The sequence below is a fragment of the Colletotrichum phormii genome (assembly GCF_030913505.1).
Source record: "Colletotrichum phormii strain CBS 102054 chromosome Unknown BDP81scaffold_7, whole genome shotgun sequence".
NCBI classification, from domain to species: Eukaryota; Fungi; Ascomycota; class Sordariomycetes; order Glomerellales; family Glomerellaceae; genus Colletotrichum; species Colletotrichum phormii.
The window spans coordinates 365,434-380,452 of record NW_026851449.1 but is presented as its reverse complement, the minus strand read 5'-3'; the positions used below and the strand labels follow the sequence as shown (position 1 = coordinate 380,452).

Here is a 15,019-nt window from a genome sequence, read left to right as displayed (position 1 = left end):
GGACGAGGTCCATCTCCTCAGAGACTTGTGGAAATCTCACGGCCCCAGCTGCGTGTTCCATATTAACCGCTGGGCTAAAGCGCCCGAGGGGGTTGAACCCCCCGTTTGCCTGTTGGAATGAGGAGAGTAGTTTGGTCATAAAGGCTTGCCATTGCTGGATGGATGACCTTGATGGTTTGAGGGTGTGGATGGGCGAGCGAGGCTGTTCGTGAGGATAGAGTTGGAGTGTGGCTTTGTCGAGATGGCGGAGTGGCGCTATGGGTTATGGTGTTGGGGGAGAGGGAACTTGCTCGAAGAAAAGTCAAGGAGGATTCGTTTTATGGGTGCTGGTTGCTTTCTCCCGAGGTTCTTGATTGATTTGGCTGTGGCCGGGAACTTGGTTGAGAGAAACCGGGTTGCGTCTTGCTTCAATCGACATATCGACGTCGAGAAACACATCCTATTCCTACCAAACCATTGCTTGTCTATCCTCACTCCTTCCTGACTGAAGAGGCAATGGCCATCTTCCTATCCAATCCACCAGCCTTCCCAGAAGCCTCCTCCGGAACATGACTAACCTCTTCATTCTCAACATATACAAACCTGCCCTCATCACACCCAACATCGCGAAACCAACCCCTGAAAAGCTCTTCGCTGAAAACCAGATGCTGATTCGTAGTCTTGAGAACGCCGTGCTGGTGGACCTCGTGCTCATGAACACCATGTTCATGAGTCCCCCTTCCATGACCCTCACCCCCATGCCCTCCGGACCAACCCTCCCCCTTCCCCTCCCCCTTCTCGGGCATCTTACCCTCTGCCTCCAGCCCTGTGGGCTTATAATCCACCCCCTCAACAGCAATCAACACGCCACCAACCCTCACCCTCTTCGCAAGCAATTTCAACATCCCCAACGGATCATCAAGGTGATGAAGCGCCATCGATATGATAACCACATCAAACACCCCCTCCTTAGCCAACTCTTCATCCGAGGACAAATCGCCCGCCACGGCATGCACTTGCGCTGGAGCGTATCCCAGCCGCGCCGCGCAGTCGTTGTAGCGTTGGACGATGGCGGGGGCGATGTCGATGCCGAGGATCGAGTCGACAAAGGGGCTGAGGGCCTAGAGTTCATGAGGTTGTCTTGTTAGGGGCCATGTACATAGACTTCTGAAGATGTTGGGCAAGGGAAGGTAAGGTCAGGTATGGTTTTGAAGGGAGGTTCTGTACCCAAGAAGCACCGCCCGATGCGCAAGCATAATCCAAAAGCCGGACGGGGTTCGACGGGTCTGTATCCCGGGGCCGGAGACCTAGGTTCGGGGCCTGGGCGCGTAGGAAGCAAGTGAGTTGCTCGGAGAAGATTTTGATCCAGTCTTGCTCTAGAAAGGTATGTGCGTTCGCACTGCCGTCATTTCAATGTCAGCTTCATGACTTGAGGATGGGTCCAAGATTGGAGGGAATTGGGATTGGCGGACTCCCAGAAGACGCGGTTGATTTCTGCCAGAGAAGCTGTTTCGGACTCGGTCGTGGTCATGATTGCAACTGTAAGATGTTTGGTGACTTTGTATTTCGTCTATATTTGGTACTTAAAAGATCTATGGTAGTTGCTTGAGCGGCCTTAGGTTTCTTTATATAATTGATCACATTTTCAACTCGTCAGGCTCGTTATTCTGTGGCTGTGTGGTTGCGTGGTTGTCTGTGATGCCGGAGAGTATTCGGCAACTTTCTCCATCAAGGTGCGCGCGCGAGCGGCAACATTGCGGTGACATTCAGGAACCGCAAGGCGACCATCTGGAGCCGACATGTTCTCATACCGCCTATTTCATCAAAGTCGTGATTCCTCACATGACTTGTCCCGCAGGCTCAATGGCAGCAGCAGGCCGTCTCCGGCCCTCGCCCATCTCATACATGGCCCACTCGTACACGGCCCACTGAACCGCGTTGACGACGAAGGCTCGCACGCTACAGACCGTCAGACCGCGGAAGAAGACTCTCATCCCGCCCTCGCGGTAGGCCTCCCTCGCGACCTGTATCGCGCCTGCACGCTTCGCCGGCTGCTGCTGCTGTTGCTGCGAGAGCCCTTGTGCCGCAAGCAGAGGTGACCTCTCGGGTGACTGCGCCTGTGCCTGAAACGCCTGCGTCTGAACGCGGGTCTTGATGACGTCCAGTGGGAAGATGCTCACCCACGTCACGATGCCTGCCAGGCCGCCGCAGAGTAACACCTTGGCAGCCTCCTCCTTCAGATTCGTCTCCTGCACGCCGTCGCCTCCGACGCCCATCCACCGCGTGGTGATTTCATACGACCAAAAGTAGAAGCCGTACCCGACGCTATCCCGCAGCGCAGTCACCACGCCACCAAAGTAGAGACCCCTGATCCCCTCGGCGCGCCAGACGTCCTTCGTGATAGCCCAGCTCGAGGCCGGCGGGGAGGAGAGCTGGGCGCGGCACTTTATCAGCTCCGTCGGGGTGCTTACGACCCAGGTAGCGAGGCCGCCGACGGCGCCGGCGAGCCATGTCGTCCAGAGGCTGGATTGGACGTTGAGGGCGCGGTTGAGGGCGGCCTCTGTGCGGTTGTAGGAGACGAAGAGGAGGGCGTTGAGGGCGCCGTAGCCTAGGATCGGGGCGGCGGAGCCGGTGACGAGGGAGGCGGGGGATTCGAAGTGGCGGAGGTAGGATGCCGCTGCGGCTGCGGTGGGGCTCGGGAGCGGTCGCGGGGAGGAGGGGAGGGGTGTCGAGGGGGCGGCGGTCGCGGGGCGGGCTTGGAGGCGGACTTTGAGGAGGTCGAGGGGGTTGCCGATGATGATGCCTACGGCGCCGCTTATGTAACCGGCCCAGAAGTCGGCGGACATGGTGGGCTGGCTGGCTGGCTGGGGGTGGTGAAGTTTCTTGTAACAATTGTGTGCTTGTAGCTAGCAGAAGCGTTCGAGCACTTTAGAAATCGCGGTATTGAAGGCGATTTTCAGGGTCGAGGTAGTGGTTGACTTTGGCTTGGGCGACGGCGATTCCGGTGCATATGCCGAGGTAGGAGAGCATCCATCCGCCAGAGGCTAGAGCCCAGAAGCGGGCATTCTTGAGCGGGTTCGGGTTCGGACTGCGGACGCGGGAGAGGTATTGGTAGTGTGCGTAGTGGGCGAACACGGTGCCGCCGAGGATGGAGGGCCAGTTGTCGACGATCCAGAAGATGCGGGCAGAGGGTGGACGGAGCGGGGTCCCGGGAGAGGAGGAGGATGAGGAGGGGGAGGGGTCAGCCATTATGGGGTTGATGAAGAGCTCTAGAGCGAGGGAGCCGTGCTTTGTTTCGTTCGAGACGGGACCGAGGGAAGCTTGGTGAAAGCGGAGAGGTGCCGTGGGACCGGGGGACCGGGGGACCTTGGGATCCACCCTGACTAGAGACGTTACGGGCGGGCGTATCCGTACGAATACCTAGACGTGGTGGTGGTGTTTGATGCGGAGCATGTGAAGATGGAGCTGTCGTCAGGCGTGGGGGGTAAGAGCGTCGATATGCAGCTGTGAGGTCAATTGAGTTTCGATGCGAGTCAATGAAATCGCAAGCAGTCAGCACAGCGTACCGTAAGATAAGAGTGCGCCCGGCAAAGAACGTTGGAATGCGGGCTTGCGCCGGTTGTGTCGCGTTGAAGAGATGGAGTTGGGGGCCGCAGAAATGAGGTGTAAGAGGCGCCGACCGTCTGGTCCAATGTCACCTGATTTCTGGTGTCAGCAGGTACCCTCGAGTGTTCCCATTGTGGGGGTCAGCTCTCACCGAGACTTTTCGGTAAGCCTCGGTGGGACAGTCACCGAGGTACACTGATCACTTCACGTTGCTCAAGACGATTTTCGGTTAAATAAGTAATGGTAATCTTCTTATGAAGACATTCTAATGTAGCTCAAAATAATGACACATGCTGTGAACAGTATCAGCAAAGATGTTGTCACTGGATGCAAACATCTTCCCACAACGCATCCTCAACAACGGCTTCCCCGTGCATGATGCCGTGCACGTAGGCCTCCCCAATCAACCGATAGCTGAAAGGCCCAGAAATAGAAGATACCGGCAACTCTCGAAGCACAAGCGGTGATGGACAGCCAGCAACCACCCATATTCCATCGCCATCTTGCACGGATTGGCCTCCAAGTCCCATGTGACCACTATCCGTCAGGAATGGCCGCCTCTCCCAGAGCGTCTCAAACGCAAGATTCACATACACCTGGCAGGTGTGCTTGAAGCGATCAAATAGTCCCTCAACTTGCTCCTTCTTCTCACATTCCTTGAGTTGCTTCAAATACCCCATAATCACGTCGCACGAGGGTACCGTCTTGCTGACATCCGATGCGGCGAGTCTCTTGATGCTCTCCAGACGGCTGATGTGCTCTTCAACATCGGCACCTTTCTTCATGGTGCAGTATACCTCCCACACGACGTGGTCCGCGATCCAGGAGTGGAAAGCCTTTTGCAGGCTGTCTGGGGCGGGGTGCTTGAACGCGTCTCGGTCACCGATCAATGTCCTCCAGAACGCCTCTACTCGACACTGCCCTGTCGGCTGATATACGAGATCGCATTGCAAGAGGAAGTCGGCCCATTGCGTGAAGCTCCCGTTGGTCGCTAGTTCAGAGTATACCTCGCCCATCAACGTTACCGTGCCGACGCACAAGGCCTTGACGTGGAGGAGCCGGTCGTCGACGACGCGATAGTTCGTCGGCATGGAACGACAGGCATCAAAGTATGGAATCTCCGCGGGCCATCTCATCGCCAGAAACGCGAAGGGGCCGTTTGCGGAGAAATCGGGCACCCAGGACGGCAGGCCCTCAATCTTCTTGACCGAGTCATCGGGAACCGCCGTCAGGAGAGCCAGATTATTGCACTCTTCCATGATGAAGACTGCCGTGTCGGTGTATATGCTGATAGGCGTGCAGTGTTTGCGGTAGTTTGCCTCCAGCTCCGTCCTCGTCCGGCCGCTGAGATCCAAGAGGAGGTTGAGGATGCCCAGCAGACCAAACACCTGGTCTCTGGGGTCGGTGGCTTCCACTCCGACTGTCAAGCGTAACATAAGGAACAAGAGCGCACCAGCTGTCTTGGTTCTGCTGCTCCCACCCGTGCAGGCGAGGGGGCCGACAATGTGATCCAGTGTGGTGCTGTCCCACATGTCGAGGATGTCGTGTCTACACCTCTGGATTGCGACGATGCCCGACGAATTGCTACCGATCTTGACGTCCTTGATCGTAGGGTTGTCATCGTACAAGACCTCCGACAACTGCTGGTACAGACGACTTTCATACAAAAAGTCGGAGCAAAATGCCACTGTCTCCCACGGAATAACATCGCTGCCCCAGAGGATACATGCGTCTTTTGATAAGGCAACCTCCTGGACGACCCAAACGCGGTTGAACCACTTGCGTTCGAAAAAGGCAACGAAGGCGTACCACACGTCATCGGGAACATGTAGCAGGCCGTATCTGCTCAGAGCATCGTCGTCAAAGAAGGAGTTTTCCTGGTCGAAGCTGAAGTTTCGCTGGGTATTCTCGGCCATTGTACGAACAAGTCTGGATACCTCAGCCGGGTGGTGGTCTTCGGTGACGGAGCCTAACCATATGTCGACGCGGGTGGCCTTTTTGTAGATGCGGTCCATGATGCCAACTTGAATGCTGCGCTCAATGTCATCGGCCTGGTTGATGCTGATGGCATCGACCCAGTACAGGTCGCAGGAGTTGTGCGCTCTGATCCAGCACAATGCATCGTAAAGATTCGGAAACACGTCAAAACTGTGGCCATTGAGTATCACTGATATTGTTACGGGCTGCTGTTCGATTTGCCGAGCGGGCTCCATTTCTGCGAGGGGCGGACCCCATGTGTATGAGAGGCCTCGGTATGCTGGCAGGTCAGCAACAGCGTGTTCTTCGAGTAAAAGCTGCAACGATTCATCTTGAGATGCGCCGCAACCTAGGATGCGCACAAGACGAATGGTTTCCTTGCCGATACAGTGGCTGTATTCGAACTTTGCTGTCCCAGACGACATGGCTGTAGACCGGGGAGCATCCTACACGGTATTTTCTTTCTCGTAATCCTCACTAGATAGAGAGGATTGTACGGGGACTCAAACGCTTTTGTAATTGCCAAATTGAATGTAAGCCAGACATCATGACTTAATTAGCCACGTATGACTTTGGAAGAATCGTCAGCTGCATCGTTAGGAGCAAGACTAAGACGGCGCCAACTTTGGTTCTCACGCACGGCTTGACTGCGCCGCACAATTGGTCAATCATTGAAGACATTTTTGGTAGCAAAGCATGTCGCTTGACATTGAAAACTGACGAAGGATTAAAGCCGTCCAAGAGAATGACGCGCCAGGTTGTCGTTGAATGTCTTGTGAAGTTGTTCTTTTTAGGATCGATAACTGCGAGTTGGAGGTGGAGGATGCGGGTGTAAGTGGGCAAGGGCAATAAGTGGCGGACGTCTTAAGTAAGCATTGGTGAGGTAAGCAGACTAAATAGATGGGCCCTGGGGCCTGGTGCACGTGAAAGCGTGTTTGAGTGGCGACGCGGGTCGGGTCGCGCTTTGCCCCAAATCAACATCGGGCCCTCGACCGGGAATATTGGTCTTATTCTTTTTCCTCCATCTTCATCCGCAACTCCTCTGCTGGTCTTTGCGAATAACCACCCCGGGACTGCGCATATTCTGCAACCGCAGCATTGCTACTGCACCAATCGCGGCTCAAAATGTACGCAATTCTAGTCCAATGCCTCTCCAACTAACACGGCACTGTATTAACCCCTCTACAGGACCGTCGACGTCACCGCCACCCCGATCGCGAACAAGGAGAACGTGCCGTCTAAGAGATGGCCGACTCCTCAGTCAGTTGATAAGCTGTCAAGACCGTTCAAATGTCCCGGATCAGCAACGAGAACAGTCGCAACCGACAGACCGGCACGAAAGAAGAGAAGGGTCGATTACAAGGGTGCTGATGGCGAGACCGACGCCGACAAGCCCTACACAAATGCCGATCGCCTGGCCTTAGCGAATCGAGATGCGAACAGATTTCCCATATTTCAGGCCAAGGACAAGTCAACTGTGTTTCGCAAAGCATTCTCGGTGCCTTTGATCAACAAGGATTCGAGTGCCTATAACCCGAACCGACCTCCACCAACACTTGGTCTGCGCACTGGAGCACAATTCATTGCGAAGCCGCTACACGACCCCAGTGGCGAGTTCTCCATTGTGCTCTACGACCCGACCATCGACGATAAGCCCAAAGAGCCCGAAAAGAAGGAAGACAAGAAAGATGCTGAGGCCGAGACTAAGATTGACGCGCCTCTCGTCCACAAGAGTCTGGCTGAGATCCTAGGAATCAAGAAGAAGGTCGAAGGAGAGCACCCCCGGGTTCCCGTCGTCATCGATCCACGACTGGCCAAGGTTCTGAGACCACATCAGGTTGAGGGTGTCAAGTTCATGTACAGATGCGTCACTGGCATGATTGAGGAGAAGGCCAATGGCTGCATCATGGCAGACGAGATGGGTCTCGGCAAGACCCTTCAATGTATCACTTTGCTCTGGACTCTCCTGAAGCAATCCCCGGATGCTGGAAAGAGTACCATCCAGAAGGCCATCGTTGCATGCCCTTCCAGTTTGGTGCGCAACTGGGCCAACGAATTGGTCAAGTGGCTTGGCGCTGATGCCGTCACGCCTTTTGCAATCGACGGAAAGGCGTCAAAGGAAGAGCTGACGCGACAGCTGCGTCAGTGGGCCATTGCGAGCGGCAGAGCAGTCACGAGACCGGTCATTATCGTGTCTTACGAGACCCTGCGTCTCAACGTTGAGGAGTTGAAGCACACCAAGATCGGCCTGATGCTTTGCGACGAGGGTCATCGCCTCAAGAACGGAGACAGTCAGACTTTCAGTGCGCTCAATAACCTGAATGTCACAAGACGAGTCATATTGTCCGGAACTCCCATCCAGAACGACTTATCCGAGTACTTTGCCTTGATCAGCTTTGCCAATCCGGATCTGCTTGGTACTCGTCTGGAGTTCCGCAAAAGATTCGAGCTTCCGATCCTCCGCGGACGTGACGCTGACGCACTCGAGTCTGAACGGAAAAAGGGTGACGAGTGCCTGGCTGAGCTCTTGGGCATTGTCAACAAGTTCATCATTCGCCGCACAAACGACATCCTGTCCAAGTACCTGCCCGTCAAGTATGAGCATGTTGTGTTCTGCAATCTTGCACCCTTTCAGCTTGATCTCTACAACTACTTCATCACCAGTCCGGACATTCAGGCGCTTCTCCGTGGCAAGGGCAGTCAACCCCTCAAAGCCATCAATATCCTCAAGAAGCTCTGCAACCACCCTGATCTGCTCAATATTTCGGATGATTTGCCCGGCTCAGAAAATTGCTACCCCGACGACTATGTACCCAAAGAGGCGCGTGGCAGAGATAGAGATATCAAGCCGTGGTACTCAGGCAAGATGCAAGTCCTTGACCGCATGCTCGCCCGTATCCGCCAGGACACAAACGACAAAATTGTACTTATCAGCAATTACACATCGACGCTTGATCTGTTCGAGAAGCTCTGCCGCAACCGCGCTTACGGCTGCCTGCGTCTTGACGGCACCATGAACGTCAACAAGCGTCAGAAGCTTGTCGACAAGTTCAATAACCCAGACGGAGAGGAGTTTGTATTCCTCCTCAGTTCCAAGGCCGGTGGCTGCGGTCTCAACCTCATCGGCGCCAACCGCCTGGTCCTCTTCGACCCCGACTGGAACCCCGCCGCAGATCAACAGGCTCTCGCTCGTGTATGGCGTGACGGCCAGAAGAAGGATTGCTTCGTCTACCGCTTCATCACCACGGGCACCATTGAGGAGAAGATTTTCCAGCGCCAGTCTCACAAGCAATCGCTGTCCAGTTGCGTCGTCGACTCAGCCGAGGACGTTGAGCGGCACTTTTCGCTCGGCAGTCTGCGCGAGCTGTTCCAGTACCGGCCCGGAACCAAGTCTGATACCCACGACACGTTCAAGTGTAAGCGGTGCAAGCCCGATGGCAGGCAGTATATGAAGTCGCCTGCCATGCTGTACGGCGACACGAGCACGTGGAATCACTTTGTGAATGAGGGGTTGAAACCGATTCAGGATCTGCTGCTGAGGCAGGAGTGTGGGGAGCCAGAGGTGTCTGCTGTGTTCCAGTATATTTCGCATTAGAGCGTTGTCTTTGACGGAAGGGGTATGTGCATGTATTATGAACATGTGGCTTCTTTGTCTTTGAAGAAGTCAACAGAGGGTGTTTGGCGTCGTATGAATTCGTAAATGGCAAAGGTGTTACGGGGGCTTTGCTTGATACACTGGACTTTATGAGAGGTCCGTATGAACATATTACATGAGCTAGAAATATCCACATTTGTAGAAAAGACGTGGTGGGCATGTCGAGCGTTTCGTTTCTACCTTCAAGATCAAGTCAAAATAAGAGAACATTTCATGAAATCCGATTGTTCGTTTTTTCCCTGTCTTTCTATATAATGCTCAATGCTTCGCGCAACTCTACACAAGAATCGTACCTAGAAAAAGTCTTGATGTGTGTCTATAGCTCGTCTCTGTCATGGGTCTGTTCCGAGGGCGGCTCCTCCCAGTTGCGGCTCTTGGTGTTCTTCTCCACCTCGACGACAGCAGGCTTCTGCTCAGACTCGTCCACGACAACCTTGGGCGCCTCAGCGGGCAGACCCTTGCGCTTGCGGTCGAGCGCGGCAATCTCGTCGTCGTAGACGGTCCACTCGGGCACCTGGCGCCGTGCGCGATCGAGCTTGGGCTCCTTTGTCTGCGGGTTGTTGCAGAGGTCAATCGTCTTTGCGGCGCGCTGGCTCTCGTCGGAGCACCACGTCTCGCACCACAGCCACTCCTGCGGCAGGCTGTGAATGGGGATCTGGAACTGCATATGGTTGGGCAGGTCCTGGTCGAGGTTGGCGAGACTGTTGGGGTCGGCGCTGAGGGAGTGGTACGTCTGGCGGAGGCGGTCGCCCGCGGCGAGCTCGCGGAAGCGACGGAGGTCGACGACGTAGAGGGCTGAGATGTGGTAGGGTTGTCCGCGGAGGTAGTTTGCCCAGTAGCCCTGTTTCCAGAAGCGGAAGCCTTCCATTTCGGTGCGGGAGTCGCACATGGGGGTGAAGCCGTAGGGTTTGCCCTCGAGGTCGTGGTTGACGAGGGACATCATGTCGGTGCGGACGATTTGGTCGGCGTCGACGAAGATGACCTTGTCGAGGGAGAGGGGGAAGAGCACGTCAAGGAAGAGGATCTTGTAGCCCCAGATCTCGCGCTGCTTCTCCTTCTGCTGACGCAGCCAGTGAGGCCACTTGAAGGTCACCATCTCGTACTTGAAGCCGTATTCCTTGGCCATATGCGGGATGAAGTCCTTGAAGGAGGGAGAGAGGAACTGCTCAATGAACCAGAACTTGACCGTGTGCTTGGTGTTCTTCATGACGCTGACCATCATGATGTTGAGCATGCGCTCGTAGAGATGGCCGCTGGCGACGGAGAAGATGTTGATCTCGGCGTGCTCCTCGTCAGATGCTGACTTCTTCTTGCCCAAGATGCCTTCGGCGAATTTGAGGCCGCGGCCGACGATGCTGTTGTTCTCAGGCTCGGCCAGCACGTCAGACTCTTCTTGGCCTGGCTTGCGTGACAGGCGAGGGTACAGAGTCGTGCCTTGGAAGTCCATCAGCACCACCTCGGTACCCTCATCGCCCGGCACGGGAGCCCATCCCTTCGCACCAATGCTATCGATGGTGTAAATGTCGGTGCTCCTGCCCTCCTTGAGCTTGATGTTGTAAAAGCCTGGGTTTGCCTTGAATTGGAAGTATCCGAGGTTGGCCATGATCAGGGTGTCGGCGAAGTGAGGCTCCTTCTCGGTGCCCAAAACGACCTGCGCGCCGCGGGGAGGCTGCGACTGTCCTCCCTCACGAGAGTGTCCTTCAATGAGGATACTCTCAAGCTCGTATGAGGCGTGCACGTTCGACTTGATGGCGCTGAGTTTGATGTTGTCCGGGTCGAAGGGCGAGACTTTGGGTGCAACGAGCCAGGATGGTGGGACGTCCATGCCGGCATTAAGGAGAGCCTCGGAGGGCAAGCTCTTGAAGGATGCCTCAAGTGCGCGAACCTTGCCAGCTTCATCAAACGTCGGCTCTGACTCAAGCACGTATCGGAAGAATCTCTTCACAGGCAGCTCGTCAATCTTATCCTTCGGGTTAAGGAAGAGCTTCAGATACACGCCCTCTAGCTCGGCGACAACCTTGAGGATAGGCGCCCACCGTTGCGCCTGCTCACTGGCAGGGTTGAGAACACCGACCAAATGGATGCTTGATGTCTCGGGGTTTCCAATTTCAATGGCAGTGTAGGTTGAGTTCCAAGCATCGTGGGCACTGACACGCAATGATGGCGCAGACTCGAAAATGCCAGCAGGGAGGTCAGAGATGGTTGACAGCGCCGTGACTGACGTGATCTTAGCAGCCGCCAGAGGGCCAGAAATCTTGTCTGTCAATCCAAGCTCATCCACAGCTGCGTAGACGGGGAGGATACGGGCCTTCTGCTCAAACTCCAAGAGGAACTGGAAGTCATCGCCTTGGAAGGGGTCATCTTCAGTGAAAGGTCCAACGACACGGCCATTGAGGATAAGTAGGTTGGAACCCGGCTTAACCGCGGCGAAGGAGAGGAACTCATTGAGGGCCGCAGTGTAGATTGCGTCCGAATCACTAGTGGCGGCCTTGAGGAGGTCTTTGATATCGGAAACAGTCTCAGCTTCAGCAAACTTGTCACCGCCATTCTTCAATGCCGTGTTTACACTAGAAGCTGAGGCAGATGCTGAAGGGTTGTGAACGGTGTCAAGACGCACGCCAGGGTTGTTGCGACGGAAAGCCAAAGCTGACAGAAGAAGGTTTGCTCCCTCGTCGGAGGTGAAATCGCCCACTACCGTCAGAACAGCCCAGTTCTCTTTCGTCGAGTCTGCATAAGCCTCAATCACTGGGACCTTGCTGAAGAGACCGTCATAGTCGGTGTAGATCTTGTTGACATCGAGGACCTGCAGGGACTTCTCATCTTCTGGGTAGATGTAGGTGTTGCGACGCTTGACGGCCTTCTCAAGGAAGAAGTCCGGAATCCAGCTCTTCTCATCAACCATGCCCAGATAAACGGCGCGCTGAATCGCTTGCAAGTCACTGGAAGCCTTCATGCTCATTGCCTGAAGCCAGTTGTTCTCGCGAGGAACCGGAATACCGTTGATGAAGACGGGTGGAACGGGCGTGTTTGCGTTGAGTCTCTTTGCCCAGTTCTTGGCCAGCTTGACGATGCCATCGAGCTCGTCCGACTCCACCACTTCGGCAAAAGAAAGTATCTTCGAATCCGCATCCGGAAGAGGCTCACGGTCCTGGATCGCCTTGTCGAACGAGCCTTGGTCCGGCTTCTCAGTCTTGGAAGCCTGCATAGCAGCATCGAGGTACTCAATGAAGACATCTAAGCCGTAGTTGTCGAGGAGATAGTACAGAACCTTGCTGATTTGGAATGCTTCCTCAGTGGGCGTTAGAGGAACCAGACCGAAACGAATAGGAAGCTTCCGCTGAACGAAGGAGTTCATCTGAGCCACCACGCTGAGATCCTCCATCTTGGAGAAGTCAACTGGGATGATGAGGTTGAAGATGTCGCGCTTGATGGGAGGCAGCTGGCCAGGGTAAACACGCTGAAGGAGCTGGGGTAAGTTAGCATCTGGGACTTGGTAGAGAGGGATAGCTCGGACTAACCGAAGTCAATTGATCAGGGAAATCTTGGTAACGCTCATCCTTCTCGAGGTCGTTGAGGAACATGATGACCTGCTCCTCCTCAAGGTCATCCGTCCAGTCGAAGCGCGGGGGCTCCTCGTCTGACTTGGACTCGGCAACCTTGGGATGGCCAAGGAGAGACACAGCTTGGCCTCCCGTAAAGCCAAGATCGCGAACGCCGTCGATAAGCTTGCGCTCGCAGCGGAGGAGATCAATGATGGTGAATGCCTCAATCTGGCGCTCAATGAGCTGGACTCCGTTCATCCAAAGCACGTTCATACCGCTAGGAACCAATTGTTGGCGATTAAGCTGGTGCTCGGCGAGGAACTCAGCAGACACATTGTGAGCGGCGATGGAGGTCGAGAACTTAGGGAAGTCTTGCGACAACTTGACGAGCGTCTCAAAGGGGTTCTGGCTCTGCATGACAAAAGATGCTGCCTTCAGACCAAGTTCCTGTACCTCGGACTTTGATAGCGGCTTCAGGTCAGCCACCTCTTCTGCAGCGTCCAAGACCTCCTCAGTCTTGACAACCTTCTGCGAGTCATCCTGGTGCGCCTCTCGGTCATCAATGACGATGTAGTCGGTCCTCTTCAAGGCCAACTCGACTCCGTACCCGCTGACGGGTAGAGGCTCCTCGTACTTTCCAGGAGGCTTTGTGTAACGCAGACGGTATTCGAGCTTTCCATTGCGAGCCTTCTGAGCCAGAGCCTTGTGGAAAGAACCGAAAGAAGACGAAGTCGGGTCTGCGTATAAGATGGCCTCCTTGCCAGATCCTAGAACTCGGTCGAAAGGCAGCACCTTCGCGCCGTCCAGCGTCGAATCCTTGGCGCTGTCTAGAGACGGAGTGCAATACTGTTTTCCTCCTTGCTCGGCCCAGATTTCACAGCCATCTTGAGTCTTGGCTCCGAGCTTTGGCTCTACAGCGGTCCGGTAGTATTGATAGTGGGCTTCAATACGAGGAGCGGCGGTCCGCAAGGAAAGGGCCAGCTTGAAGGTAGATAGGGCGTCAGGTGTGGTGATGTGGCCATCCTCGTTTAGTGTGTGGAGGAACTTGTCGTAGACCTCTTTATCAGTCTTGGCTTCGCTGAAGTGGCCGCTGGCAATGCGATCGAGGAGAGGGAAGTAGGCAGTTGCGTTTTCACCCGCAGCGGTCTCACTAGAACGATTGTGTTAGCCAGCAGTGAGAGAAATAAGGGGTAAGCATTGAACAAATTCACTTACAGCAGCTCGAGAAGATAGGGGCCAGACGGGAAGGCAGCCTTCATATCCACCGTCACAGAGGGGACCGCAGCGACATTGACGGCTGCCAACAGCGATAGGCCAAAGCCCACTGGCAGTTGCGACAACCGCACCATGGTGAAGGAGGGAGCGCGACGGCCGGCGCAAGGCTGTCCTCCAGATTGGTCGGTACTTGCAACAAGTTGTTGGCTTGGGGGGTCGAGAGAAAGCGAATTGGGGTTCTTTTGAGTCGAGACCGGGTGGAAGGAATTCCCGACGACTTGTTTCTTCCTGCCAAGAAGGTGGACGGCAAGGTTGGGTGAATATTTAAGGCAGACAGCTTCTGAAAGAAAGTGTCTTGGACTTGGAGGAAAAGGGCAGGGACGCCGAAGAAGGTGTTTTATTTATCGCCTCTGTCGCATGGCGGGTGCAAGAATGCTTGGAGGGGTTTCTAGAGAGGAATTCCGTTTAGGCGGGCCAAACGTATTCGTAGGTAATACGGTTTAGGAGTTGCTCAGTCCGGGGCCGGTGTAAGTGACGGCACCTTCTGAACACATTGACAAAAGAGCTGTACCAAAGTAGACTAGCGTCTGGTCTCCTACCTAGGGACGTCAGGGGTATTAGGTCCACGGGGAGGAACGGCAGAAAAACGGGCCTATTGGAGGGGCATTTGCTTACCTCAGCTTCGCCAAGTTCAAGACCCGCATCTGGTAGCATGGCAGTGCATGGCACCTCATTGAAAGGTAGAGTGAATGGTGTCTTCCAGATTATGTAAGGTGCAGAAGCACAGGCGGGCGGTGAGGACACGGTGGTCGGCGGAACTCTGATGCGGGAGCTCCTGTCAATCGGCGCCAATGGACCCACAGAAATAACCCACACTTTACAGATGGCCACGAAGCGGAATTGTTACTAGGGGCTCTGAGACGAGGAAGTGGCCTTTACGTATCTCTCTACCTTACCTCGCTACGGATACTTCTACGCATCCAACCCCTTCACCGCGTCCTCTTCGTGACCTCGTGAATGTCACCATCCCCTTCGATTCCAGCTG

At 55.1% G+C, this 15,019-nt stretch overlaps 6 protein-coding genes across 6 annotated transcripts; 1 reads left to right on the top strand and 5 right to left on the bottom strand.

Annotated features, from left to right (window-relative positions):
* Positions 1 to 281: 281 nt before the first annotated feature.
* Positions 282 to 1,510, bottom strand: BDP81DRAFT_515902 (methyltransferase; the record flags this gene model as incomplete). Its single annotated transcript, XM_060595862.1, has 4 exons — positions 282 to 742; positions 791 to 1,100; positions 1,207 to 1,378; positions 1,452 to 1,510. 4 exons carry the CDS (start codon positions 1,508 to 1,510, stop codon positions 471 to 473), a joined length of 813 nt encoding a protein of 270 aa, XP_060446696.1. The 3' UTR covers positions 282 to 470.
* Positions 1,511 to 1,663: 153 nt separating this feature from the next.
* BDP81DRAFT_201549 (mitochondrial carrier domain-containing protein) lies at positions 1,664 to 3,022 on the bottom strand. Its single transcript, XM_060582547.1, has one exon. It carries the CDS (start codon positions 2,823 to 2,825, stop codon positions 1,818 to 1,820), a length of 1,008 nt encoding a protein of 335 aa, XP_060446695.1. The 5' UTR covers positions 2,826 to 3,022; the 3' UTR covers positions 1,664 to 1,817.
* Positions 2,914 to 3,210, bottom strand: BDP81DRAFT_290259 (uncharacterized protein; the record flags this gene model as incomplete). The annotated part of the gene is made up of 1 exon (XM_060583062.1): positions 2,914 to 3,210. A coding segment is annotated over one exon (297 nt), but the record flags the coding sequence as incomplete, so codon positions are not given.
* Positions 3,211 to 3,812: 602 nt separating this feature from the next.
* On the bottom strand, positions 3,813 to 4,994 carry BDP81DRAFT_424135 (ankyrin and HET domain-containing protein). The gene has a single exon (XM_060590119.1). The coding sequence runs from the start codon at positions 4,842 to 4,844 to the stop codon at positions 3,906 to 3,908; it is 939 nt and encodes a 312-aa protein (XP_060446693.1). The 5' UTR covers positions 4,845 to 4,994; the 3' UTR covers positions 3,813 to 3,905.
* A 1,605-nt stretch (positions 4,995 to 6,599) lies between these two features.
* BDP81DRAFT_371383 (DNA repair protein rhp54) lies at positions 6,600 to 9,157 on the top strand (the record flags this gene model as incomplete). The annotated part of the gene is made up of 2 exons (XM_060586627.1): positions 6,600 to 6,689; positions 6,751 to 9,157. Coding segments are annotated over exons 1-2 (2,409 nt in total). The 5' UTR covers positions 6,600 to 6,687.
* A 376-nt stretch (positions 9,158 to 9,533) lies between these two features.
* On the bottom strand, positions 9,534 to 14,108 carry BDP81DRAFT_448186 (UDP-glucose:glycoprotein glucosyltransferase; the record flags this gene model as incomplete). The annotated part of the gene is made up of 3 exons (XM_060592261.1): positions 9,534 to 12,683; positions 12,736 to 13,909; positions 13,975 to 14,108. The coding sequence occupies 3 exons, from the start codon at positions 14,106 to 14,108 to the stop codon at positions 9,534 to 9,536; spliced, it is 4,458 nt and encodes a 1,485-aa protein (XP_060446691.1).
* Positions 14,109 to 15,019: the final 911 nt, after the last annotated feature.

Bases quoted from the DNA above. Each gene is read 5' to 3' on its own strand.
- BDP81DRAFT_201549 (XM_060582547.1), bottom strand. From the start codon at position 2,825: ATGTCCGCCGACTTCTGGGCCGGTTACATAAGCGGCGCCGTAGGCATC.
- BDP81DRAFT_424135 (XM_060590119.1), bottom strand. From the start codon at position 4,844: ATGGAAGAGTGCAATAATCTGGCTCTCCTGACGGCGGTTCCCGATGAC.